The 26,656-nt window shown below is 48.0% G+C and overlaps 1 protein-coding gene across 1 annotated transcript in view; it reads right to left on the bottom strand.

Annotated features, from left to right (window-relative positions):
* LOC147708724 (uncharacterized) overlaps nucleotides 1-26,656 on the bottom strand; it is a 222,161-nt gene that overhangs the window by 118,257 nt on the left and 77,248 nt on the right. Inside the window, exon 10 of the mRNA XM_086925770.1 lies at nucleotides 11,129-11,200. Within this exon, the coding sequence (XP_086781896.1) occupies nucleotides 11,129-11,200 (72 nt within the window). The remainder of the gene's footprint in view (nucleotides 1-11,128; nucleotides 11,201-26,656) is intronic.

Below are 26,656 nucleotides of genomic sequence, written 5' to 3'. Positions count from 1 at the left end.
TGCAGTGCGAGCTCCAGTGTCGTGCTTAAGAGGCCCCCGTATCTTCAAAAGGCCTTGGACTTGCTGGTCTCCGCTTCGGTGGAATGTAGTTGGAATCCAGGGTACCGAAACAACCTTGGCCCACCTCCAGGCCAGGGAGGAGATGGGGCGGTGTTGAAGTCACTCGACATCACGCTGGGCGAGGTGGATTCCCTGCCTTGCCCCCGCCGAAAGGATTCCTGTGGCATGGGGGGTTGATGCGGTCTGGGGACTCGAGGGGGCACATTGTTTTAAGGTCACATGGACTTTGGGGTTCACCAACATCTGAGCGCTGATCCACTCCCCGCAATACCTGCCAGTATTGGACATTGCATGCTGGGACCTGTAGGCGCCATCCACGAGGCGGCTAGAAGGAGGTATAAGGCGATTGGTACTTACCTTGGGGGCGGAGCAGCTCTTCATCAATGAGGAGGGGGCTGGATACTTAATCCGGGACACACGCCTGCTTCTTGTTTAGCTACACCCACGGTGCTGAAGAAGGCACAGATGACGAAATGCATTCGCCACAATGGATGTTTTGAATCGCCAAGGCTTGTGGATTTGAATAAAGATGCAACTCATGTTTCCCCTGCTGTGGCCTCTTCTTCTTTCTGGAGGAGTTTCTTGGATATCAGATCTAGAGTGTCGCTGGTGTTGAGAGTGCTCTAACAGGAGCTGCTTTCCACCTAAACTTGGGAACTACCCAGAGTTCTCTCCTTCTTTTTTGCATAATGTATGTGTCACTCTATGCCTGAAAGGGTTTTGTTTTGACTTAATACTGGGTGCTCCCTTGTGTCTGGGCAAAGCGATACCTCTCTGAAGAGCTCTAATTAGAGCGAAACACTGTGTCAGGTGTTGCTTTTACTCATTTCAGGTTGGCTTGAGTTGGTATTTTACCAATTCAAAGCTGTAATATTGTGCCTGGAGTGATAAATGGCTTTTGTAATTTTACAGCTCGGCAAGGACAGCACTGTACTAGTCCTATGCTTAAAGACTTTGCTGTTTAAATGGCAAAAGACTTTGTCATTTTCTGTCTCGGCGTGGATAGCACTGTGCTAATCCTATGCTTAAAAACTTTGATAGAAAAACAGACATTTGAGGTGAGCAGATCTAGAGTGTCGCTGGTGTTGAGAGTGCTCTAACAGGAGCTGCTTTCCACCTAAACTTGGGAACTACCCAGAGTTCTCTCCTTCTTTTTTGCATAATGTATGTGTCACTCTATGCCTGAAAGGGTTTTGTTTTGACTTAATACTGGGTGCTCCCTTTTGTCTGGACAGAGCTATCACTCTCTGAAGAGCTCTAATTAGAGCGAAACACTGTGTCAGGTGTTGCTTTTTCTTATTTCAGGTTGGCTTAAGTTGGTATTTTACCAATTCAAAGCTGTAATATTGTGGCTGGAGTGATAAATGGCTTTTGTCATTTTACAGCTCGGCAAGACAGCACTGTACTAGTCCTATGCTTAAAGACTTTGCTGTATAAATGGCAAAAGACTTTGTCATTTTCTATCTCGGCGTGGATAGCACTGTGCTAATCCTATGCTTAAAAACTTTGATGGAAAAACAGACATTTGAGGTGAGCAGTTCTAGAGTGTCGCTGGTGTTGAGAGTGCTCTAACAGGAGCTGCTTTCCACCTAAACTTCTTCTTTTATGCATAACGTATGCGTCACTCTATCAACAACAACAAAAAAAGATCCAAGGGTACAAGGCAATATGACTGCACCTATCTACAATTAGGTCCCCTGTGTACACTAAATATGGGTGCCAAGAACCTGAAGCCACATACCCCTAGGCTCCCCAGGGTATTCACCCCAAATTCCACAACAAAACACAATGGTTCAGCACTCCACAATAAGTAATAGTAAGTCAATAACTTTTGATGAATCCGCTTAGTAGGGCTTAAAAGTCTTTTATTCTGATTTCTTGATACATCAAGAAATGTATCAAGAAATCAGAATAAAAGAATTTTAAGCCCTACTTAGCGGATTCATCAAAAGTAATTGACTTAATATTACTTAGTGTGGAGTGCTGAACCATTGTGTTTTGTTATGCGTCACTCTATGCCTGAAAGGCCCCGAGGGAATTGGCGTACACTCTCGGCGCAGCACGCCAAGATTTAATCCTCATTTTTTGCGACAACACCGAATATATATATAGTTAGACCTGGTACTATTGGAGTGAGTCTCCCTTTATGTTTTTGCTGGTTTTAGATGCTTTGGGCACTGTGTCACTGCTATTCAGTGCCCCAGTGCAAGTGCCCCCTATTGTAAATTGTTGTTGTAATGTATTAGTGACTCCATGATTGGCTTATTTGATTTACTTGTCAGACCCTAGTACAGTGCACTGTGTGTGCCCACGGCATTTGGATCAAATGCTGCTTGTGGGCTTGCAGCACTGATTGTGCCACCCACAGAAACAGCTTGTAAAGTGTGTTTCAGGCCTGTCATTGCGGAGCCTGTGTGCAGTCTAGTACTGCCATGTCGACTTGGTAAGTCCACCCACTAACCAGTCCCTAGCCCTTCCCTTTTATACATGTTAGATTCCCCTAAGGTAGGCCCTAGGACAGGTTGCATTATGTGTGAAAGGTAGGACATGCCCTGATGTGTGTAGCATGTCCTGATAGTGAATTATAGCCAATATCGTGTTCACTACTGCATGGCTACCTGTCCCCATAGGCCAGAATGGGCAGTTTGATTATAACATCTTATAATCCTAACTGTCCCAGGGAACATGGTAGAAAAACACATTTAGTATACCTGAACTCAGAATGATAAAATACATATTTTAGTGAAGTTGATTTTGTGTTTGAAAATAGCACTTTTAGAAAGTAGGTATTTTCTTGCCTAACCATCCAACCCTCCCTCTGCTAAGTTGTGTATTCCATGTCTGGTTTGTGAGTGACAGGGGCTGGGTGAGTCAGCACAGGCTAAATAGACCTATCTGCATTGGGAGTGGTGGGAGGAGTAGCACCTGGGCCTGAATTGGGCTGTGTCTGCCTTCCACAATGCTGGTTCCACCTCCTGTGGTGAGTCTGATAACCCAGGCCCACACTAAGAAAGGAAGAAGTTGTGGACTGGCAGAATGCACCCAGAACTGGTTTGGACCAGGTACAGACACTCTCTGCCTTCAGAGACAAAGGATTTGTGTGTATAAAAAAGGGGGCCCAGACCCCGAACTTTAGATGTAATTCCTGGGGTGGTCTGCAGCGGTTTCTTTATTGCCAAGGAAATGAGACAGACTTTTATTTGCAACGTTTATCATCTTGAAGAAGAATCTCCAAGGGCTTGAACTGTGCTTGCCTCCTGCTGAAGTCTCAGGGATACAAGACTTCACCACCAGCTCCCCCCTCTGAATTTCCTTGCTGGGAATTATTTATGTCTGCAGAAGCCTGCGTGTTGTTGGGAGCTGGAAGTGCGACTCAACGAGAAGAAGCATGTCGCATCCGCAGCTGTTGCATCATTAAAAAATCATGCCGCCACCACAAGGGTCACCGTCACATCACAGGAGAAGCATGTCTCAGTCGCAACTGTGTGTCGTCACATCACTGGAGAAGTGTGTCGCTACCGCAAGGGTTGCCGTCGCATCACCGGAGAAGCGTGTCGCAGGGCCTGTCGTGGCTCCCTAAAGTTACAAAGTCGCCTCACGGCCGTCGGGAATGCACGCATCGTCTTCACGTCGTCGCATCGCATCAAGGACACCATCTTCCTGCATCGCACTGGATTGTTGCATCGCATCAAGGCGCCATCTTGTTGCATCGCAACCGGGACGCACCACGAGATCGTCGCATCTCCACCTCTCCGGTAAGGAACAGACGCATCGCCTACTTCGCGCAAACAGTGAGGAACAGACACATCACCTACCTCGAAGCATGGAACAGATGCATCATTCTCCCTGCAAACCTTTTGTTTATCTTGCGTGATGCATCCAATGGTACTTTGTGAGAAATGTGTCGCATTTACCATCTAAAGTGAACTGAGTTATTTCTACCAACTTAAAGTCATTTTCTTACTTCTGTACTGTGGATTTTTGTTGTTTGGGTCTTGTGTTATGTCTATATAAAGAATACTTATTCTTATAAAACCTGTATTGTGTCCATCTGTAGCATTTTCACTGTATTACTGTGTGTGTTCACAAATGCTTTACACACTGCCTCTGAGATAAGCCTTCCTGCTCGTGCCAAGCTACCACAGGGTTGAGCAGGGGTTATTTTAGGAGTGTAGCCCCTTACTCTAACTAGAAGCAAGAGTCCCGATTTGGACAAAGGTATAAGCCATTGCCAATTAAAGACACCCAGTTCTAACATTTGTGGTCAGCGGTGATGATTTGGACTTCCATTTGTGACTCATATACAGTGATTGTTGTGCACTACTAGTGAGTGCAGACCAAACGCAACCATATACATTTTTTGGGTAGAATTATTTTTCCTTGGAACTGTTATTTTTACTAAACACTGCCAGTTCATATTGATGGATATAGATTTTGAGGAAGAAAGGTTGGAGGCCTACAATGTAAAACAGCTGAAAGCCTTCTGTAGAAAATGTAAAGTTGCTACTCCAGGCCTCACCAAGAAGAATGAGTTCCAAGAGGCGCTGAGGGCCTGGGTGGAAGCAAGAAATGCCTCTGAGCATGTGGAAGAGCCTACAGAGGAGGCTGAGAATGCAGAACGGCAGCTGGATTGGCCATTGGGTCCAGCCAGGGAGAGAGTGTATTCCCCCATTAGCAGCAGTGTTTCTTCCAAGGGCATGTCCCCAGGACAGCTGGAGGACAGAGAGAGAAATAGATTGCATAGAATGGAGATGGCTAAGCTAAAGTTGGAGAGTCAAAAGGACCTAGAGAGTAAGAAGTTGGAGCTTTAGAATAACAGAATAGCTTTTGAAAAGGAAAAAGAAAAATTAGCACATGAAAGATTTTTGAGGGAATTGAAGCTTAAGGCTAAAAGTTTTGAATTGAGTCCCTCTGGTGGCAGCGCATCATCTGTGCCTGCAGAAGGCAGGGTATATTTCCCAAAGGATGTCATCAAAGATTTCCATAAGCATGAAGATATTGGGCAGTGGTTTGCAGCCTATGAAATGGCAATGTTGGGCCACCGGGTCCCTGAGAAGGTTTGGGGAGCAGGAATGTGGGGACGCTTTGTTAGTGATGGGAGGGATACATTGTAAGACCTTCCCAGTGAGAGTAGGATGCTTTATGCCCACATGAAGGAAGCCCTGATGACAAGGTATGGATTGAGCCCAGAACTCTATAGATAGAGGTTCAGGAATTGTAACAAGCTGGAGGCTACCACCTGGGTAGAATATGTGTCTTTATTTTGCAGAGCTATGGATGGTTGGGTGAAGGGTAGCAAAGTGAGTACTTTTGAGGAACTCTATGATTTATTTGCATGGGAGCACTTGTCTGGTAATTGTTTTCCAGAGCTACGCGAGCACCTAATTGATAGCAAGCTAACTAACCCTAGGAAGCTCGCTGAGGAGGCGGACCGTTGGGTGAATACCCGGGACCATAAGGGTCATGTGGGAGACTCCACCAAGGTTGGTAAAGTGTCCCAAGCAGAAGAGTGGGTGGGACAAGGGTAAACCGAGGAAGTTCCAGAAAGGGCCCCAAAGTAATTCCCAAGGGAACCAATGTAAGGGTTCCCAGCCTCCCCCTGAGAAGAGGTTGAGCCCCTGACAGGTAAACCTGTTCACAGGGGGCCCCCTACATGCTTTCAGTGTAAACAAGTAGGCAACCGCTGGTATGATCCCCAGTGACCCCAGAAGGATCACAATGCACCACCCTGTACACCACTCCGTCAGGTGGCGAGTGTAGCCCTGGGAGGGGAAGAGATGGGTGCCCAAGGTGCGTGGGGTCACGCAGAAATGTCCCTTGTCTCTTTAAAAGATTGTGAGGTGGTCCCCAGAACCCAGCTGCCTGATAACACCAAAAAGTACAGGCAGTGGGTGACCACGAATGGCCATAGGGAGAAGGCTCTGAGAGACACCGGGGCCAGTTTGACAGCTGTCAGCAGTCAGCTGGTGTATGAAGAGCAGGTGGTCCCAAATGCATGTTACCTAGTTGTTGCCGCTGACAACACAGAGAGCCACTGCAAGGTGGCTCAGGTTTCCTTTGAGTGGGGGGTTTCAGGTACTCTCCAAGTAACTGTAAGGTCAGCCATGCATGTGGATTGTCTGTTGGGCAATGATTTAGACAGCTCTCCTTAGGCTAAGGTGGAGAGAAGGTTTCATTTAGAGATGTTGGGTTTGCCTGAGTGGGAGTGTGTGACCACTCGGTCTATGGCAGCCAGTAGGGGTGCTCAAGAGGTCCTGGAGCCTGAAAGTATGGCCCAGGTACCAGCCTTAAAGAGAAGAGGTAGGAGGCATGAGAAACCAGCCCCCATTGTTCCCACGGTCCAGGAGGAGGCATACCTTGAGGGGGATGCCCTGGAACCGACAGGGGAGCAAGTTGCAGAAATGAGGGACCTTCTGAGCTGACCCAGGGAGGAATTCTGTGTAGAACAGAAGAAGTGCCCATCTCTTGTGGGTTGGCTTCAAGCCAGGCAGCAGGTGATCAGTCTGGATCACATTGGATCTTCTGGGAGAATGACCTACTGTATAGCGAGCCTAATGCTGCTGAGCCTGGGTCAGCCCGTGTGCTGGTGGTACCCCAGCGCTTCAGAGCCTTCCTTCTGGGTTTGGCTCATGATGTACCGTTAGCTGGACATCTGGGGTAGGACAAGACTGTTGAAAAGCTTGTCACCACTTTTATTGGCCCCAGATGTGCAAGAGTTCAGATACTCATTTTAGGACTTGTCAAACTTGCCAGGCAAGTGGGAAGAGTGGGAGGAAGCACAAGGCTCCTCTCCAGCCCTTCCCTGTGATTAGCAACCCCTTTGGAAGGGTGGGTGTTGACATTGTGGGGCCTCTGGACCCCAAGACAGCCATGGGCAACAGTTTTATCCTGGTCTTGGTGGATCATGCTACCCGGTACCCGGAAGCCATCCCTCTCAGGACATTGACGGCCCCCGTGGTGAGACGTGCACTGATGGGGATTCTCTTCCATGTGGGGTTTCCCAGAGAGGTGGTGTCAGACCAAGGTACAAACTTCATTTCTAAGTATATGAAGTCCCTGTGACAGGAGTGTGGAGTAACTTATAAGTTCACCACTCCTTACTGTAGGAAGGTGGAATCTGACTACATGGTTGCCCCCAAACTGGTGTTTTGATGGTTTTTGACTTAGTTTGGCTTGGATCCTTCTATTCAGGACCCCAGTCTTTCTGATTTCTCTTCTAAAATGATTCCTTTTTTTTAAAATAAACTTTTTACTTTCCATCAGATAGTGCATGTTCATACAGTTGACATAAACTTTTCCATGCTCATGACGAGCTCAGCTCGTCATGGGCCGTGGAACGCTCAGGTGCGGGGAGAATTCCCCTGCTGTGCTGAGCGTTCCACGGGAACCAATGCACCTGTGACGAGCTGAGCTCCTCATGAGCACAGGAGCACTGTAGCTCATGACGAGCTCAGCTCATCATGAGCATGGGAGCGATGTGCGCGCCTCCCTCCCCCTCAGCACAGCGGGGAAATTACCCCCGCAGCGAATGGGATAAACAAATAAATTAATATGAATAAGCAAACATATTAATACATAGGCAAGAAAATAGAGAGAAACAAAAGAGAGTAAACAAATTGAAATTTCACAGTAACATAGCATATGTAAGCAAAATGTTTTTTGGGGGGAAACACTTCTTATTTCATATTTAGCCAAATCCAGCTACCTTAAGCCATCCAGGGCCAATGGCCCCACAGCACCTCTAATTTAACTAACGATTTGATGCCACTTGCCTTTGCCAGAGTTGCCTCTACACCATAAGTATCTCTGATAATCGCCCACCAATCCTCTGCCACCGGTGGTGTAGTAGAGACCCATGCCATGGCAATAGCCAGCCTAGCTGTAGCCATTAGAATCGTAAAGAGACGCGCTACTGCCGGATTACCATCTTTATATCCCAACATAATTTCAAGATCCGTGAGTGGGTGATCCAATCCTATTTTACAATAAAGTATTTGCTCGATTTTCCTCCAGTACCTATTCAATTCTGGACATTCCATAAACATATATTTTCAGTTAGCACATACAGTCCACATTTTGGGCATTTTATCTTATCCCCCATCTTATTTCCCTGGGCCCATTTAGCTATTCTAGCCGGAGTGTAATACATCATGCAAGTAATACGTGTTTGCTGGAGCTGTAAGCTAACAGAATGGGCAGAGTCTTTAACATAGCCTAATACCTGTTCTATCATTCTAGGTGAGACCATTATCCCCAAGGTTTGAGTCCAACTAATTTCTCATTGCCCAATGGTCTGAAACTATGTAGAAGAGCATACATTGAGCCAATGAGAGATTTAGACTTCTCCCTATAAATACAATCCCAGACTGTTGAATGTTTTATTTCTTTTACGGCCACATTAGAAGCAAGATAATCCTTAATCTGCAAATATTTTTAAAAAATGGGCCGGAAGTTTATAGGCCAGTCTTAAATTTTCAAATTATTTAATACCTCTATCATTATATAAATCGCCAAAGCAGTTTACTCCATAGTTCGCCCAAATTTTACCCGCTTGATCCCTAACTACCTCAGGAAAAGTGGGATCCCTCACAATGGGTAGTTTTTATGGAATATCAGTAGATTGCACCTAGTAGACATTGCTTGCCAAATATATACAATATCCTTAACGGTCTTAAATTTTACCCTTTTAAAATAGTTTGGATCTCTAATTCCATATAAAAATGTATCCCATAAATGTGAAGACAAAATCAGTCTGATCTAGACCAACCAAACTACGTAAGCGACCCTTAAAAGTGGCGCAGAAAAAGTCTTTGAAATCTTGGAATCCAAGCCCACCTTGATCATATGTAGCTTTAAGCAGCTCAATCGCCCTCCTCAGTTTTTTATATCCCCAAATAAAACTACTAAAAAACCCCTCTAATTTTTGAAAAAATATGTTGGGGACTTTCAAAGGAATAGAACGAAACAAAAATAGAAATGTAGGCAATATTTTCATTTTGATCAAGTTATATCTGCCTAACAGGCCTATAGGGAGCCTATGCCAAATTCTTAACAATTTAATAGTTTCTTTTAGCAAGGGTACATAATTTAAATCAATGATCTGATTAATCTTAGCCGTTATCTTTACTCCCAAGTAAGTTATAGTGACACAAGATCCGATAATGGAGTTCTGAACCCCGACAGTGGTAAGTACCTGAGTTTTGTCAGCATTCAATTTGTACCCTGCAACTTTGCAAAATCTGTATGCTTCTACCTTAATACTAATTGCAGCTTCCTCTGGGTTGATTGCATAGACTGCGATATCGTCTGCATAGGCTGTGATCTTTAGTTTAGTATTTTCAGCTTTTAGAGGTTTAATTTGTGTGCACTTTTGTAGTGTGCCCATAATTTCTGGTCTTTCAATACCATGTCCTGGTCTTAACATTAAGGAGTAAAAATAATAAAATTAAGTCAGTAGATCTTGGTAATAGTGATGGTAGAGTTTGGTGGCTCTGGCAGAGGGCATAAAATTAACTGCATATATTTCTGAAAATGTTGTATTCCAAACGTTGTATCACAAAAGGCATCATAATTCTCATAGACTTGTTTGTAAAATATATGTAAAGGACACCATATTTCTACTTGTCAATGACATTAAGATGGGTACTGCCATTAAATATGTATTTACAAAGCTACGGAAGGTCCTATTTACTTTAGTGCAGTTGAAGGTGTCATATAAGTTTTACAAACTTCAACTGCGCTAAAGTAAATAGGAGCTGAAGTTTGTACAAGTCATCAGTCTGGGTCTACTCTAGTAAGAGAAAGCTTGCTTTCTGGTGGTGATGAGATAAACAGTTTCAAAGGTTTGCTTGGAATTTATATAATTTACCCAGAAGATCGTGGTGTCTTTTATATTGAGAGTGTGAATGCCTAGTTTAGCTGGTAACGTTGGAATCAAAAAAGAAAGAAGCAGAAGTGATTAACATAAAACTTCCTCATACATTTTGGCTGTGTGTATATAGTACTATTGCATAAACTATGCTGTCTTGAGAAATATACATTGTAAATAGTCATCTATGTAAAGAATCAATTAGTGGCCTTTATTAACCTTGATGAAACATCATTCATTTGAAGTTAACAAACCTTTGGAAACTTTATGCCAAAACTCAAAGAACTTTGTGCCACCTTTTTTCCAGTTGCAAACGGTTTGATTCTGCGATTCGGCCCATTTGCGACCGGAAACCGGCCTTTACCGATGCATGAAGTCATTCCCATTTGCAAATTAGGTCATCGCAATTTTTTGCGATTACCTAAATAGCTAATGCATTTAGGGAATGTCAATTTGCAATTCCCTAAAGGCGATGCATCAGCTCTTTCTTAATTGCAAAGTGTGCCTTTAGGAAATGCTAATTACCCTCAACTTCAAGTTGATGGTAATTTGTGCATTCTTTGAAAAATGCACAAATGTGCCTTTTTTAAATTGAGATGTGGTGCACATACATGCCCTTAGGGCGGGTGTTTGCGCCACATGAGCACTGTTCCCTTTTTTGAGGGGTGCATCAGGGGGGCCTTAAGCCCCCTGGCACCCTTGGAATTGCATTCGCAATTTGCGATTACCAATTTGGTAATCGCAATTTGCGAATGCATTTCCATTCATTCCTATGGGCCTGTAGGGTCATAGGAATGGATGGAGTAACATTCCCTAATAGCATTTCACAATTTGCAAATCGCTATTAGATGATGTTAAGGAATCACAATTTATTTTGAGATTTCTGCATGCATAGGGATTTGCGATTCCAAAATAGCAATTCCTTAAAAATCGCTATTTAGAAATTGCAAATCCAAATGTTGATGCATGTGGCAGATAAAGATGTAATCACTGTTGGGTAAAATCCATTGAGGGATGCGGCAGTAAGATAAGGCAATGTATGATAGAGCAGATTGTATACCATGGCAAGAAATTACTGTTTTTTTCGACTACACATTGAAAGAAAACCAAAAAATAAAATGTACTGATGCGAAGAAAATACTCAAACACATGGTGAAGGAAATGCTCAAACACATGGTGGCCTTTGATGTCCCGTCTCACCCTTTCGCCAGAATAAGGTAGGAGGCTTCGGCTCTCGCTCATTATTGTGCCTGTGGGGAACCACTGTGGCTGCTGTAAAAGTAAAAATTGCATCAGGCAAAATATACTTTAAGACCCATTTTCACTTTCCACTCCAAACTCCCCCTCCATGACCACCACGAAAGACTCTCATTAAACCTTTTAGTGGCACTAAAGTTTAAGTAGGACCATGATCACACAGAGTTTGTTGCCAGCAACCTAGTTTCAAGTAAAACATGTGACATAGGAGCTGACAAAATGATTTAGCTGTAAAGTCATATCTTTAGCCATGGTACCTTTAAGGGTTTAAAGGCTTTAGAGACCTGTGTCAGAGCAGTGTATTTGGCTCGTTTGCCTATAGACATTCCATGAGTATAAATAGACTGTATAAAGTATTTTTCTGGCAGCAAGGATACATGTTCACCTTGTTAGTATGTAAGGGACTGGGCCGGTTCATAGCCAATGGAAAGAGGTGGACCCTAGTGAAATATACTAATTCAAAACAACAACTGTAAACTTGTAAGATTAATGAAAGTCACATAATTTTGCAGAGAAAGGTGAGGTATATCTTGACATGTGCAAAGTGAGGCACGTTTTCCTAAACATTAGTCTGGCTATGCAGTGTGTGCTATTTATTGGTACTACATTCATGCATCTTTATTTTCTTTTTTGTAATTGCACTATGATCTCACTGCCCATATTCGTGGGTTCACTAATGATTAAGAGTGTCCTGAGAGTTCTTCTCCAGAGCTGATTTTAAGGTATTATCCACTATTGCCCACTGTAAAGTTTGTTAACATTAGTTAAAACCATGTACTGAGAGCATAACCAATTAATTGACTACTTTGTATGTGAGGGGATAAGACAAGGAGAACAGGCAATTAATAGCTTTTACTACTGAGCATGTGGCAAATACATCTATAAGCACCCCTATAGGAAGACCAAAAGGACAATTGCAACTGCTGGCTTCCAGACCTTCATTGAACCTGGAACACAGGCAAATAAGAATACTTAGTGTGATCATTCTACTGCCTTGGACTAGCTGAGCCAGTATCCGTATTCCAGGGAGAATTCAAATAATTATATTAATCAAAAAAGTGTCCAGCCACAGGAACAATAACTGAATATGAAAATCTTGAGAATTTGATAACATGCATAGAAAATGGGTTTTTGGTAATGGTTATTTCTAGGCATGCTCTTTCAATGACTATACTAAGGAATAAAAACAACAAACGTTCATACAGGGTGCATCAATATATTTACTTTGATGTTCCTCAAATTAGCTAGACATAGATTCCCTTCAAATGTGTTGCCACAAACAACAGGCATTCACTCCATACGGCCTCTCAGCATCAATCAATCAGTAGATTTGTAGAGCACTTATTGTCACCCGTGAGGGTATACAGCTGATGGCACTGTCCAGTTGATTAGCTGAATAGCCAGGTCTTCAGGGGCTCCCCATCTCTTCAAAACTCTGGAACAGAAGGGGAGGTCCGGAGATAATGGGGAAGCTCAATCCATGTCTTCCTTGCTAGGTGCTTTAGGTGCGCTTTTTTAAAATTTTGAGAGTCACTTGATTTAAATTGTATTTTATCATCACCTTACTTTCGCTCACTCTTGGGGCAGAAGCCCATCCACTCCCATCCCGCACAGCCGATTTGAACGCTGTCGCGGACCTTAGGATCCACAAACATTTGCGCCCGCCATCTCTGGCGTGCACCCAGGCCACGCCCCTTTGAGGCCACGTGCCCCCCCCCGCCCAGCATAAAAAGGCGCTGAAAACTAGCGTCCACATTGAACCTACTCCTGAGGCGGAAGCCGGGAGCTTTAGGTGCGGTTTTTAAAATTTTGAGAGTCACTTGATTTAAATTGTATTTTATCATCACCTTACTTTCGCCACTCTTGAGGCAGAAGCCAATCCTCTCCCATCCCGCACAGCCGATTTGAACACTGTCGCGGACCTTAGGATCCACAAACATTTGCGGCCGCCATCTCCGGCGTGCACCCAGGCCACGCCCCTTCGAGGCCACACCCCCCTTCTACTATAATATGTGCATCTGTCGGAAGTGCAGCGGACGAGCGCAGCGGGAGCGCCTAAGGCAAGCCCGTCTGCGCCCGTCCGCGTCCGACCGGGACCAGGGGCCAGCCGCTCTGCCCATTTCATACAATATTCTTCTGCACAGCTACTCAACCTACAGGGCTCGTGGCCTCTGGATGATACTGTAACAGCATGTATTAACAGATTGGGATTGACCCCTCCATCCGCCCCCCCCCCCCCATTCCCTCTCGCGGTCATCTTCACCCACCAACTCCTCCTGCTCTACGCTGTTAGTCCGCCCTGCCATCACCACTCTATCTGCTTATTACCTTAACACCAGGTGAGCTGTTAAGCATTATCATGAACTTTTTACCCTATTGGACCTGCACAAACCCGACCTACTGTTCCTTACGGAGACTTGGTTTAGTGACAGTTCCCTTCCCTCTTTACTAGCCATGCTTCTTGCATCATATTATGCACTTCGTGCCGACCGTACCCCCGGCAAACCGGGCGGGGGCGTTGCCCTAATCGCCCGCAGAGAAATCGCTTTCCAATCTTTATCTTTCTCCCCTATTGGTTCATCAGATTTTTTGGTTGCCCGTACACTCTCTTTCAGTACTCCGCTCACCTGTGTGCTGATGTACCGCCCTCCCTCTTCTCCTCAACTTTTTCTGCCGAGCTTCCAAGACCTGATGGCAACCCTAGTCGTTAACAACTCAGCCATCTTGGTTTTAGGAGACTTCAACTTTTGGCCCTCAGATCCGGCCGAATGCTCAACATCGAAAGAATTTTCGGAGTCTCTTCGCTCTCTTAATTTTTCCCCTGCTGTGCATTCCCCAACCCACTGTCAGGGCCACATCCTAGACCAGATTTGGTCCCTCAACTGTCCGGTGTCGTCTTTGATCATTTCCTCTTGCACCTGGTCTGATCATTTTCTCATTTCCTTTTCATTACCCATCAGCTCAGTTAGTAAGTCCTCCCTCCCTAAAAACATTTGGGCGCGCTCCTGGAACCACGTAGATGTGACCTCCCTGTCTGCCACACTTTCCGCCTCCCGCCCACATCTTCACGGGTTGTCATCTCTTGAACAAGCTGATTCCATCAACTCTTGGCTCTGTTCAGGTTGCGACTTTGTATCATCCAAACGTACCAACGACGCCAATCGTTGGTTCAACCAAGAACTTAAAGATCAAAAACTTAACGTCCGTCAGGCAGAACGCACTTGGAGGCGTGGCTACTGTCCAATACTTAGAAAACAGTACATTACTCTTTTGGCCCAGTACAAAAAATCTATCTTGGTGACCAAGAACGCCTACTTTTCTACCAAAATTCTAGCCGCTGAAAATCAGTCCAGAGAAATTTTCACCATTGTGCACGATCTTGCATACTCTGACAGGGCCTCCCTCAAACCCTCCCCCTCCCAGCATCTTTGTGACTCCCTCAATTCTTTGTTCCTCGATAAAATTTCTACCATTAAAGCTAATATCCCCCCTCCTTCCCTATCCTTTGTCAACCCTCAGTGTCCCCCCAACACAGCACATCTCGACTTTATTCCCCTCCTTACAGAAGAATCTTTTCTTTCTCTCCTACCGATGGTCAAGTCTGGTTCCCCCCTAGATCCCTGTCCTGCATCTATTTTGAAACAGATTTATTCTGCTTGTGCCTCGCCCCCCTCACCTTTCTCAATAGCTCGCTATCTCAGGGCATTGTCATCCCACCTCTCAAATCGGCCGTCATTCTACCCATCCTAAAAAAACCCGGAGCAGACCCCTCAGTACTTGTCAACTATCGCCCCATCTCACTCCTGCCCTTTTTGGCGAAGGTTCTAGAGCGCCACGTCACCAGGACGCTCAGCACCTTCGTGGAGGAGAATAGGGTATTAGCCCCCCGGCAGGCAGGGTTCCGCCCCTCACACTCCACAGAGTCCGTGGTACTATCGGTCCTTGACAACCTCAGAGAGGGTATGGACACTAACCATCCCCAGGCCCTGGTCCTCCTCGATCTCTCCACCGCTTTTGACACGGTTGACCACTCCATCTTACTGTCCCGTGTCAGAGCGGCGGGAATCGGGGGATCGGCCTTGGTCTGGCTGTCCTCCTTTCTGAGTGACCGCTCCCAAGCAGTGCGCTTCAGCGGACTTCCAGCCGGTTAAATGTGGGGTCCCCCAGGGTTCATCCTTGTCCCCGCTGCTCTTTAATTTGTATATCGCTCCTCTTATTTTTGCCCTCCATCAGCTGGAGGTCTCCGTTTATAATTATGCGGATGACCTCCAGCTTGTTTTTTCCCTATCCTCTTCCCCTGAGTCCATTTCTAATTTTCAATCTGTCATGACCTTCATCCGGGACTGGATGAACCACAACCACCTGAAGCTCAACCGATAAAACGGAGTTGGTGCTGACAGGTGGTTGCTCCAGTCCCTGGTCCTCTTCTTTTTGGCCCCCTTCATTGGGCTCTCCCCTACCCCATCTTCCTCTGTAAAAACCCTTGGGTTCAAACTGGATCACCAACTTTCCCTTCACTCCCAAGTCAGTTCGGTGGTGTCCTCGTCTTTCCTCTCCCTTCGCACTATCCGCAAAGTCTCTCGGTTTTCCTCTTTCCCAGCCCTCAAACTCATAGTCCTAGCAATGGTGATCTCACGCCTGGATTGCGGCAATGCCCTTTATTGTGGCATGCCCGCGTACAGCATGCGATGCCTCCAGCTAGTCCAGAACCAGGCTGCCTGCCTGGTCTTCAATTTACCCAAATCTCATCACGTCACTCCCCTCCTTAGGACCCCACACTGGCTCCCCATTCGTGAACGAGCCCAGTTTAAACTAGGATGCATCATCTTCAACGCCCGTTCTGGCTCAGCTTCTGCGTTTATCATTTCCGAAATTCACTCTTATGTCCCCCTCAGGGAGCTGCGTTCTTCCACCCAACAATTGCTCCAAGTCCCCCGATTCAAACGCAAAAAGTGGGGAGGCTCCAAATTTTCTACACTAGCCCCCGCCTTCTGGAACTCCCTTCTGGCTCATTTGAGATCCTGTCCCCAGTATACACTCTTTGCACTGAAAACTTTTCTTTTCAGACAAGCCTTCTCCCTTTAAACCCTCCTTCTCCAGACTCCTATTTTCCAACACCTCATGGGTTCAGTACAATATAGCGCCATGAAACCGCTTGGTGTACGTGCGCTTAAGAAATATTTTAAACTCAAAATCTAGGTGGGAGAAGGAGCGACCTGTGCATCTGCTACATCAGATGCGTGGTTGAAGGTTAGAGACGGAAGTGGAGCGGAGATGTCTGGTGGGCTGATGGAAGGTCAGGCGATGGTTGAAGTAGGTGGGTGCGCAGTTGTGTAGGGCATTGTATGCGGGGGCCAGGAGCTTGATACCCAGCATCTTTTCTGTACAGGGAGCCAGTTGATTTCCCTGAGGTAGGGGGTGATGTGGGTTTGTCTAACGAGATCCATGGCGAGTCTGCCTTCTGTGTTCTGCATGGTCTGTAGTCGATTTGTAGCATGCTCATTGGGGGTCTGAGTTAAGAGGGCCACCAGGATGCATCCATGGGGGAGCTTTTGTTTCCAAAGAACTGTCCCTCTATCTTGTCTGTGTTGAGCTTCAGGCAGTTGTCGTTCATCTATTTGGCAATGTTTGTAATGCAGTTGTTGAAGTCGGTCTTGGTGTTGGTGGTGTCTTCGGAGAGGGAGAGAATGAGTTGTGTGTCATCAGCATAGCATATGATACCAGTCCATGTTTTTTTTATGATGCCGGGCAGAGGTGTCATATAAGTTTTAAAAAGGGTGGGGATGACCGAGGATCCTAGTCCACAGATGATTTCTTTGGTTCGAAGGTGAAGGGTAAAATTACTTTTTGCATTCTTCTGGTGAGGAGAGGCGATCTATCTGAGAGCAGCTCTTTGGAAGCCTCTGTTGTGCAGCCTTGTGATAAGTGTGTGGTGGGAGCCACTACGTAGGCTGCCAAGAGGTCTCTCCTCTTTCTGAAGTTAGCAACTTTATTTTGTCTAATTTCTTTTAGATTTAAAGCATTTTTATTAAGACAAAGGAATACGGGGAAGGGGAGCAGGAGGGTAGGGTTACATACAATACAATAAAAGAAAAAAGCGCAGTATCAGGAGCGTTGTTGAGAAACAGTTCGTCAGCCCAGAGGAGAAGCATTGGTAGATGAAAAGATAAAAAGCAACTTATATCTCCATTCCGAGCATGTCCAGCACCCCAAATCTGAGCAGAGAAAGCAATGAAAGTAACCCAGAAAAGCACAACCCAACCCCTCCCAGAACCCCTGCCCCAAGAAAAAGGAACAACTCCCCAACTCCCCCCAACCCCCCGTCCAATGGCCCACTACCAATACTACCCGCCCCAAAGCCGCACCACCCTCCACCCAGAACCCGCCCCCCACTTATCCTATTCTGCCGGAGTAACCGGCGGCGTCAGCCTCAGAAGCCTGAGGTACCTCGGGCATGTGAGCTCCCTGAACTCGGTGGTAAGTAGCACAAGGAAGGGTTGCCACAGCTCATCAAACTGGTCTATCTCCCCCGCCACCGTGAGCGACAACTTCTCCATTCCCAACACGTGCCAGAGTCTATGTAACCAACCCGTAATGGAAGGGACAGTAGTGGTGCGCCAATGGATAAGGATATTCTGGACCGCAGACCCCAGTGCGATTGCGATCTGCCTGCCCCTGCGAGACTTCAGTGGATACATCAGGCCATTGGGGAGGCCCAGTAAGACATACGCCGGGAAGCGCGGGAGCTCGATTTTAAAGTGCTTATCCACCTCATCCAGAACCTCCTTCCAATAGGCGGCCAGCAAGGGACAATCCCAAAGAATGTGTGAGAGGGTCCCCACCTGTCCGCAACCTCTCCAGCACCCCCTGTCAGTGTGCCTATGCATCTCACACAGTCTCTCTGGAGTGTAGTACCAGTACGTGGACACCTTGGTAAACGTTTCAGTAAGGCCGGTATGGTACGCAGAGTGTCGTGCCCGGTGTGCAATCTGGTCCCATTCCTTGTGGCTAAGTGTTCTACCCAGCTCCCTGTGCCATCGTTCCCTCCCCGGGTTATAATAGTGGAACGGCGGGTGTTGTAGATGCTTATAAAGATCAGTAATCAATTTAGCATCGGAGGTTCGGGTCACCAGCCACTGCTCATACGGTGTAATTTGACGATCGGCGGTGTCCCGCACCTGGGGCTGGAGGGCCCAATGCCAGACCTGCATGTAACGTAGCCTATCCAACTCCGTCAGGCCGAATTCTTGCCGCAGCTGCTGAAAGGGAACCACGCCGTCGGGCCCATAGACCTGGAAGAGCGCCCTACAGCCCGCCGTCCTCCAATGGGAAAAAGCGCCCGGCTCCATCCCTGGGGAGAAGTTGGGATTCCCCACTATGGGTGTAAACGGTGAAGGGAAAGTGGTAAGGCCCCGAGCCTCGCAGACTGCATCCCACACCCTCAAGGGGACCCGTGTAACGAAAGAAGCGTATAGGTTGGGGGGACGATGAGCACGGCATAAGAATGGGACCTCCTGTAAGGTGCGGCCTGCCACCGCTTGGTCTTGAAAAAGTCAGTGTTTGTCGGACTCCCACCTGCTCCATTCTACAAGGTATCTTAGCTGCGCCGCCTGAAAGTACTTACAGAGGTCCGGGATACCGAGGCCCCCTGCTTCCGGGGCAAGCGTGGAGAGGACCCTCTTCATCCATGGCTTGCGGCCTTGCCAGACAAAGCGGGAGATGTCAGCCTGTGTCTGTCGAATCCAGCCCACTGGAGGCTGGAGAGGCAGGGCACGAAAAAGATATAATATCTGAGGCAAGACCGTCATCTTAACAGCCGCGATCCTTCCCAGCCAGGACAGCAGGCTCTTACTCCAGCGGCCAAGCTCCTCCCTAATCTTCTTGCTAAGAGAAGTGTAATTGGCCGCCACCATCGCTGGCAACGTAGGTGCCAGTAGGATTCCTAGGTATGGTACCAGGGACGAGGACCACTGCATAGGGAAGAGTCGCTGAAGGTCCCTCCTAGTGTCCGTAGCCAGAGACACATCTAAAGTCACCGATTTGCTCACGTTCATTTTAAAGCTGGCCACACGTGCAAAGGCATCCAACTCTTGGATGCAGGCGGGCAAGGACCTCCTAGGGTCGTCTAGGGTCAGCAGGACATCGTCAGCATAGAGGCTGACAGTGTGAACATACTGGCCCATCCTGATCCCAACAGCATCCGGATTGTGGCGGATCCTTTGGGCGAACGGCTCCATGTAGAGAGCGAACAGGAGTGGAGAGAGGGGGCAGCCCTGCCTCGTGTCGCGCTCGATCGCAAAACCACGGGAGCTGCACCCGTTGACCCGCACAGACGCCGAGGGATACTTATAGCAGTTGAAGACCATAGTGCGGAATTTATCACCAATTCCCAGTTTCCTGAGGACTAGCTCGAGATACGGCCAATGAACCCTGTCAAAGGCCTTCTCCGCATCAACCGCTAGCAACATCCGCTCCCCGGGGATCCGCGAGGCCTTCTCTAAAACGTGCGTCACCCGCTTGGTATTGTCGACCGTCTGCCTGCCAGACACAAAGCCAGCCTGGTCCGCCTCAACCAAACCGGGGAGGTGTAGGGCCAGCCTGGACGCCAGAATCCCCGTGTATAGCTTAAGGTCGACATTTAGGAGCGAGATAGGCCTATACGAGCCGCATAAAGCCCGGTCTTTCCCGGGTTTCGGGATCACCGATACTGTCGCCCTCACGAGATCCGGTGGGATAGCTCCCGGGTCGGCGAAGGAATTGAATAGTCGAGTTAAGACAGGGGCCACAACCGGGCAAAAGGTCTTATAGAACAGGGACGTGTATCCGTCCGGGTCCGGGGCCTTCCGTGCTTCAACCGAGCTATAGCGGAAATCACCTCCTCAACGCGAATATCCCGCTCCAGATATTCCGCCTGAGCGGTGTCCAGCGCCGGAAGGGGCACCGACTCCAAATATTCCTCGGCGTCCCGCGGCAAGGAGGGCTCCGCAGCGTACAGCGCCTCGTAGAAACTGCGGAAAGTTTCCGCCACCTCCGCGTCACCGGAAACAGCCACTCCGTCTGTACTCACAAGTTCCTTCACGACGTTACGCTGTTGCGCGACCCGAAGCCGATGTGCCAGGAGTTTGCCGCACCTGTCCCCCCCAGTGTTGTAGGCATCTTTCAAGCGCAAGGCGGCGTATTCCGCTCTATCCAGGTCCAGCGCCGACAGGAGCTTCCTAGCTGCCTTCAGCTGCCTCCAAACCCTCGGAGCACCGGTACGGCGGTGGACCTGCTCAAGCTCCCGAACCTGAACAGTCAGTTCATCCCTCTTCCGTTGCCGCTCTCTATTTTCCGCCGAGGAGATGGAGATGAACTCCCCCCGAAGAACCGCCTTCAATGCAGCCCACTGTGTCGCTAGGGAAGTGTCGGTATTGCTATTGTGTGTCTGATAATCCTGTATGACCTCCTCAATACGTTTCACCACCGTCTTCTTGTGTAAAAGGGTGTCCCTAAGGCGCCACACCCCCCGAGAGGGGGAGGCCACCGGCCATGCAAACGCGCCAGTAACTGGCGCATGGTCAGACAGGGTTAGGACCCCAATGTCCGCCGTCGTAGCGGCGACACGCATCGGCCCACTAACTAGGAGATAATCCAACCGCGCGTAGGTTCGGTGCGCATGCGAAAAGTAGGAGTAGTCCCTATCTGTGGTGTGCATGGAGCGCCAAAGATCGTGTAGGTCCATGTCCGCAATGCGGGCCTTCACAGCCTGGGAAAGTTCTCCAGTCTGCGGAAACCGCTGCGCCGACCTATCCAGCACGGAATCAAAGACGATATTAAGGTCCCCCCCTAGAATAACATGTCGATCGGGAGAGGCAGTGACATCCACCAGTACCGAGTCCAAGAAACGTTCCTGGTGGTCATTCGGGCTATAGACGGAGCCAACCGTAAACGCTATGCCTCCCAGGCGGAGGCGATAAGCCAAAAGCCTCCCCTTCTGCTCAGCATATTTATATAGTACCTCCCCTCTAAAGGAGCTCGCTATGAGAATGGCGACCCCCGCGGTTTTGGCGCCGCAGAAGAGAAAAACTGGGTGGGGAACTTAGCAGAGCGCAATCTGTGGCAGTCACGGGACAACAAGTGGGTCTCCTGTAAAAAGCAAATGTCAGCCTGTGTCCCCTCAAGTAGAGACAAAATCGCCCTGCGCTTGACAGGATTATTCAGTCCCTTAACATTAAGGGTCACTACCTTCAGGGACGACATGTCTCCCAGGGACCAGGAACGCTATGCTGCGGGCAAGGAACCAGAGGGCGGGGAGCGCGGGGCGGCAGCGCGGGACAGGCCAGAGCAGGCCAGGCGTGGGCATGGACAGCATCGGACCGGACTTCCCCAACTTCAGAACAACACCTAACCCCACCCCAAACACACCCATGGCAACTAGCCAAATGCAAACTCAAACAACCCATTGTCTCAGTCAAGCCCCAAAACGGGCAAGTCCGTAGAAAGTAGAAAAGTGGACGTCCAGCCACTCACCTCGACCCGCTCCCTCCCATCCCCCCCCAGCCCCGAACCTGGCATCGAAGAAGCTATGTTCATCTCCCCCCGGAGTGAGTCTAGGCCGTCAAGGCCACGCCATTGGAGTCGGCCAAGTCCCTGGCCGCCGCCCTCAAGGCACCGGCCATGTCCGCCCTGATAGTTGGGGAATCAGGACGCCCAGCGCTCGCTGTCGATCGTCGCCTCGCTGATCTCCGTCGGCCCCTTCCCTTCTCTCTGATCGCCTCCACGACGGTGTGGCTCCGTCCTCCTCTGTAGCCGTGAGCCCCAGGACACCGCAGATGTCTTGCAAGGAGCGTAGTTGACGCAGCACTCCGTTCCAGCGGAAGATCAAGCAAAAGGGATGCCCCCAGGAGTACGGCGTCTCCTGTTCACGCAAGAAGTCGGTAGCAATCCTGAAGGACCTGCGTTTCTGCAGTGTGATGGCGGACAGGTCCTGGTAGAGCGCAACAGGCCGCTCCCGGAAAGTCAGTGGCTGTTTCCTACGGGCTTCAGACATGATGCGCTCCTTCAGCGGGAAGTCGGGCAGGAAAGCTAGGATGTCCGGCGGGGGCGCCGATGACTGGCGCTGTCGACCAACTCTGTGAGCTCTATCAATGCGGATAGGGAAGTCCGCGGCCTCCCCCAGGATCTCCCGGAACAAGTCCTGCAGATAGCCCACCAGATCAGTCCCTTTGTCTGCAGATGGCATGCAACGCACTTGAATGTTATTCCTCCTGGACCTGTTCTCAAGGTCCTCGGAGTGGGCCTGGAGCTCAACGCACTGCTCTCGGAGACGGAGAACATCTTGTTGTAAGTGGACAATCTCATCGTCCCGGCGTTGGGCTGCCGTCTCCACCATCTCAACCCGTTCACCGAGGCCCTCCACTTCTCTGCGGACCTCTCGGACCTCGCTAGCCACTTCCCGCTTCAGCGTCTGGAAGTCCTCTTTGAGGGAATTGAACAGCTCTTCCATGAAGGATCTCGTGACCGGGGGTTCTCCCCCAGACGCGTCCGCCGAGGCCTGGGAAGACCCCAGCGACGGCTGTGCTCTGTCCCGTAGCTGCTGGGCCCTGCCAAGCATATCCGGCATGGTGCGATCCCCCTTCCTCGAACCACCTCTTCCAGTCATTTCAAGCGTTCAACTGAAAAGTGGGCACAGGCCCAACCGCTCTGAGGAATGCCCAACCACCAGCAAGCACTCGATGTGGGGAGCTCCCGTCAGGTCCGGGGGGCTGCGTCACAGACGACAAAATGGCGGGTCAGTCCGGGCACCACCAGCCATGGGCGCCCCGTCGGGACGGCAGCCAAAATCTATACTAGGGGGCCTCAGCCAGTACACTCCACAGGGAGATAGCCGTGCAGAGGCGGAGGGCGCAGAAATTCGCCGTCAAGGGGCTCCGTGGAAGGCCAACGACACCGACCCCTCGGGGACAAAATGGCGGCTGGGTGGGGCCAAGCAGATCGCCCGAGCCCGGCGACACCACCGGGGCACCCCAGAAACCAGGCAATCCGATAAGTTCCACAGCCGAGGCTGCACTGTTATTTAGAAAAGTCGGCAGATCCGTCCCTGGTTCCAAGCCGATCGCCCTCCAATCCCGGGACCGGGTCCCTCGCAAGCAGGGTGCCACCACCTCAAGTCCGAGCGCCAAAGCGCGCACATCCAAAGTCCTCTGCGTAGCGGGTCCTCTAGCCTGTAGCTCCCCTTCGGCTCCGTCAAGTGCCGGGACAGCCTCCGCCTAGATCGCCAACTTTCAGCATTAGGCCCAGCCGAGGCGCACGGACATCACTCTGATACGCTCCGCCTCTCGGGCGCTCCGTTGTCCCTCGATCTTCGATCGGTCTTTTGAGACGCTTCCACTGGAGCGATTAGGGTCAAAGCGACATCACTGCGTGCCCCAGGTACTCCGCCACACTCCTCTCATCCGCTGAGCATCAGCGGGGGGAGAAAATCTGAAGAAAAGGGCTCGAGCCTAGTCGGGCTGGAGGAGCTGCGGGAGGAAGCGTCCGCTCACCCCGCCATCTTGGCCACGCCCCCCGTCTAATTTCTTTTAGAAGGGTTTCCGACGTTAAAGCGTTGGAGACTTCAAATAGATTCTATTCTCCTGAAGGGGTACATTGTAACATATTGAAAAGGACTAAAATAATGTCTGAGCCTGTTTTGTATCCTTTTTTTCCATGACTGTGTAAAGCTATGTGTGGTAAAATGTATGAGAGTAAGGTGCTGGAGTTTAAGGCAGATGGTGAGGAACAGTTGTTACTGAGTTACGTCAAACCCTATAAGGCAGTCTCCATAGCCACTTTAGCTAGTTGGGCGATAGTAGTAATAAGTGAGGTAAGAGTAGACCTTTCCAGATAAGGTGCCTATTCCTCAGAAGTGCAAAGGCTAATAAGGTTTTCTGGGCAGGTAGGTTGCTAACAAATATTTTAAAAGTAGCAGATTGATCTAATGCGAATACTTTTGCAAAATGTTATTTAAGACTGGATGGCTTTAAACTTGCAAAATGGTAGCCTTCAGAGGCTAACATTATCCCTTCCTCCTCACCCTACGAGGAGAAAATAAAAAAAATGTAAAAACAAAAAGAATGACTAGGATAAAGGTATTATTTAAGTATGTTAACAGGTTTATAATTGATAGTGTTGTAGCATCAAGTACTTGTGAATTAATTTTTTTTGCACAAAAAAAGTACAACACAATTCACGCATTTTAATTTCCCAGATTTAAAGTGCATGTGCATTACAATGTCAGTACTTTTTATTTGTGCTTTTATGGCCTCAAGGGCTGAAATAAAGATTTGTTTTTTACTTTGCTTGAATTCTATTTGCAGACAACTTATTATAAAGCTTGACAGAAAATGAAGATGTTGTCCTGTTTTGTCGCAGCTTAAAGATGATGATGACTGTGTGCCCTGGATATACATATTGTCAGGACATTCTATTGCTTATTGGTCTTTAAAGGGCTGCATGTTGCGGCAGCAATAGAAGGTCATTGCATAATGTAAACCTCAATTGTCTTTAATGGAATCAAAATTCTTCTTGTATGTTAATTGGAGAACCGCTATTCTGGCTTCGCCTAGGTTAAACATGAGGTGAGGGCAAAAGCCAGTTGGGGTCCCTGAATGGACCGAGTTCACGATGGAGGCAGTGCCCTGTGGGGGGAGCTGTCCCCATTCAGTTAGTCGGATGTCTCTGGTGGTAGCGGGATTGTTGTGTTGCTTAAAGAAGTCAGTGGCCTTGGGTTAGGGTTTAAAGTATCTGTAGACGTTGCAAGGTTGTTGCAGAATTCCTGTGCGGGGTAATGTTGTTAGTTGCAGCTGAGGGGTTGGAGAATTCTTTGACGCTGTTGAAGAGTTGTTTGCTGTTATTAGAGCTTGATTCAATGCATGAGGGCAAGGCCTTTTTCTTCAATTCTCTCAACTGTCTGAATCAGAGGTTGAGGGTTGTGTTGAAGTTAGTCTTGTTGGTTGTGTCCTTGTTGGTGCGCATCTCCTTTCCAGTTGTTTACGGTGCTGTTTAGTTGTTCGGAGGTCTTCAGTGTCCCAGCTAGCCTACATAGTGAACTTTCTGTGGGTTGTTGCCAATGGAAGCAAAGCTGTTGGTGCAGTTTCTGATGTTCTGGTCTAGGTTGTTGGAGGACATGAGGCTGGTGATGTTGAGGGTATTGATCCATGTGTCCTTTAAGACTTTGCTTCAGCTGTAGTGGGGGATTGGGTAGACTGGGGGCAGAAGTCCGTGAGCTGGTCATGTTGAAGTGAATGATGGAGTGGTCAGTCCAGGTGAGTTCTGTGGTGTGGTTGTACCTGATGTTGTCACTGGAGATGAAGATTGGGTCGAGTGTGAGGCCTGCGGTGTGCATGGGGTCATGAGCGAGTTGGGTGAGTTTCATGTTGTTCATGCTGCCGAGGATGTTGGTAGTGTTGATGTCATTGAGATCAAACACAAACATAATGTCTTTTAACTGGCAATATTATCTACCCAATACAGTCTCATGAAGAGTATGAGGAGCATGTGCATATAAATCGTAAAATGTTCATTTGGTTAAATTAAGTTAGCCAAAACATATCGAGCCCTCCTACTATGTCCTTGAGGGGTTTATGGCAAGGTCGACTGCAAACCTGTATAATGACCCTGTTGACTTGATTGTCCTTGAAAGCATTGTAAAATCACCATCAGAAGTGGTCACTTTTACTAAACTTATTCCCTCTACAATGGTAGGTAGGGGAAGTGAGGAATGCAATAGGAGAGATGATTAAGGAAGCAGAAACGAAGCGGTTTCTGACCTACCAAATATGCGAAAGAGGAAAAGTGTAAATACTGGTAGGAAATCTTAGTGGCATGGTGCGATATTATGGGCTGACAAGAAAGTATAGAAAAGGGATTGTGTAGAGACTGGACTGTTAAGTAATGGATTGGAAACAAGGGTTGGGAGATGAGATTGTACTTAGGAAAGATTCAATGTAAGAGAACTGCAAATAACATTCAAGGATGGCTGCTGAAAGGCTCAGATACACAGCTCCTTTATATCCATTAAAATACCCTTACTCTTACCAATCTTCTCCTAGCAATATGGTGTGTGGGGTTGTATAACAGTGAGAAGCTTCTCTGTCTCATGGTGGTTCCAGAAGGCAATACAGGAAGCTGACAAGAAGACAAAAAGGATTTCAGACAAGATCAAGGCCAAGCCCAGCCTTTAATAATGAGACCCACACTTCCTCTATGCCCACAAATAAACACCCTTATCTTTGTTTGTCAGAATATAAACATTTTAATATTGCGCTACCATAATATTGTAGAAAAACTATTAACTAAAATATTGATAATTAAGTATATAAAATTTAATTTAGATGACTTATTATTATTCTAACACCTACACTCCTTTAAGATGTAGATATCACTAGGGTACCTATACACAGAGTTATGTTCATATGGCACTTCTTTGTACAGGCCTGACCCTAGAAAGTG

The sequence above is a fragment of the Lissotriton vulgaris genome, chromosome 6 (assembly GCF_964263255.1).
Source record: "Lissotriton vulgaris chromosome 6, aLisVul1.2, whole genome shotgun sequence".
NCBI lineage: Eukaryota > Metazoa > Chordata > Amphibia > Caudata > Salamandridae > Lissotriton > Lissotriton vulgaris.
This window is presented reverse-complemented; position numbering and strand designations above follow the sequence as displayed.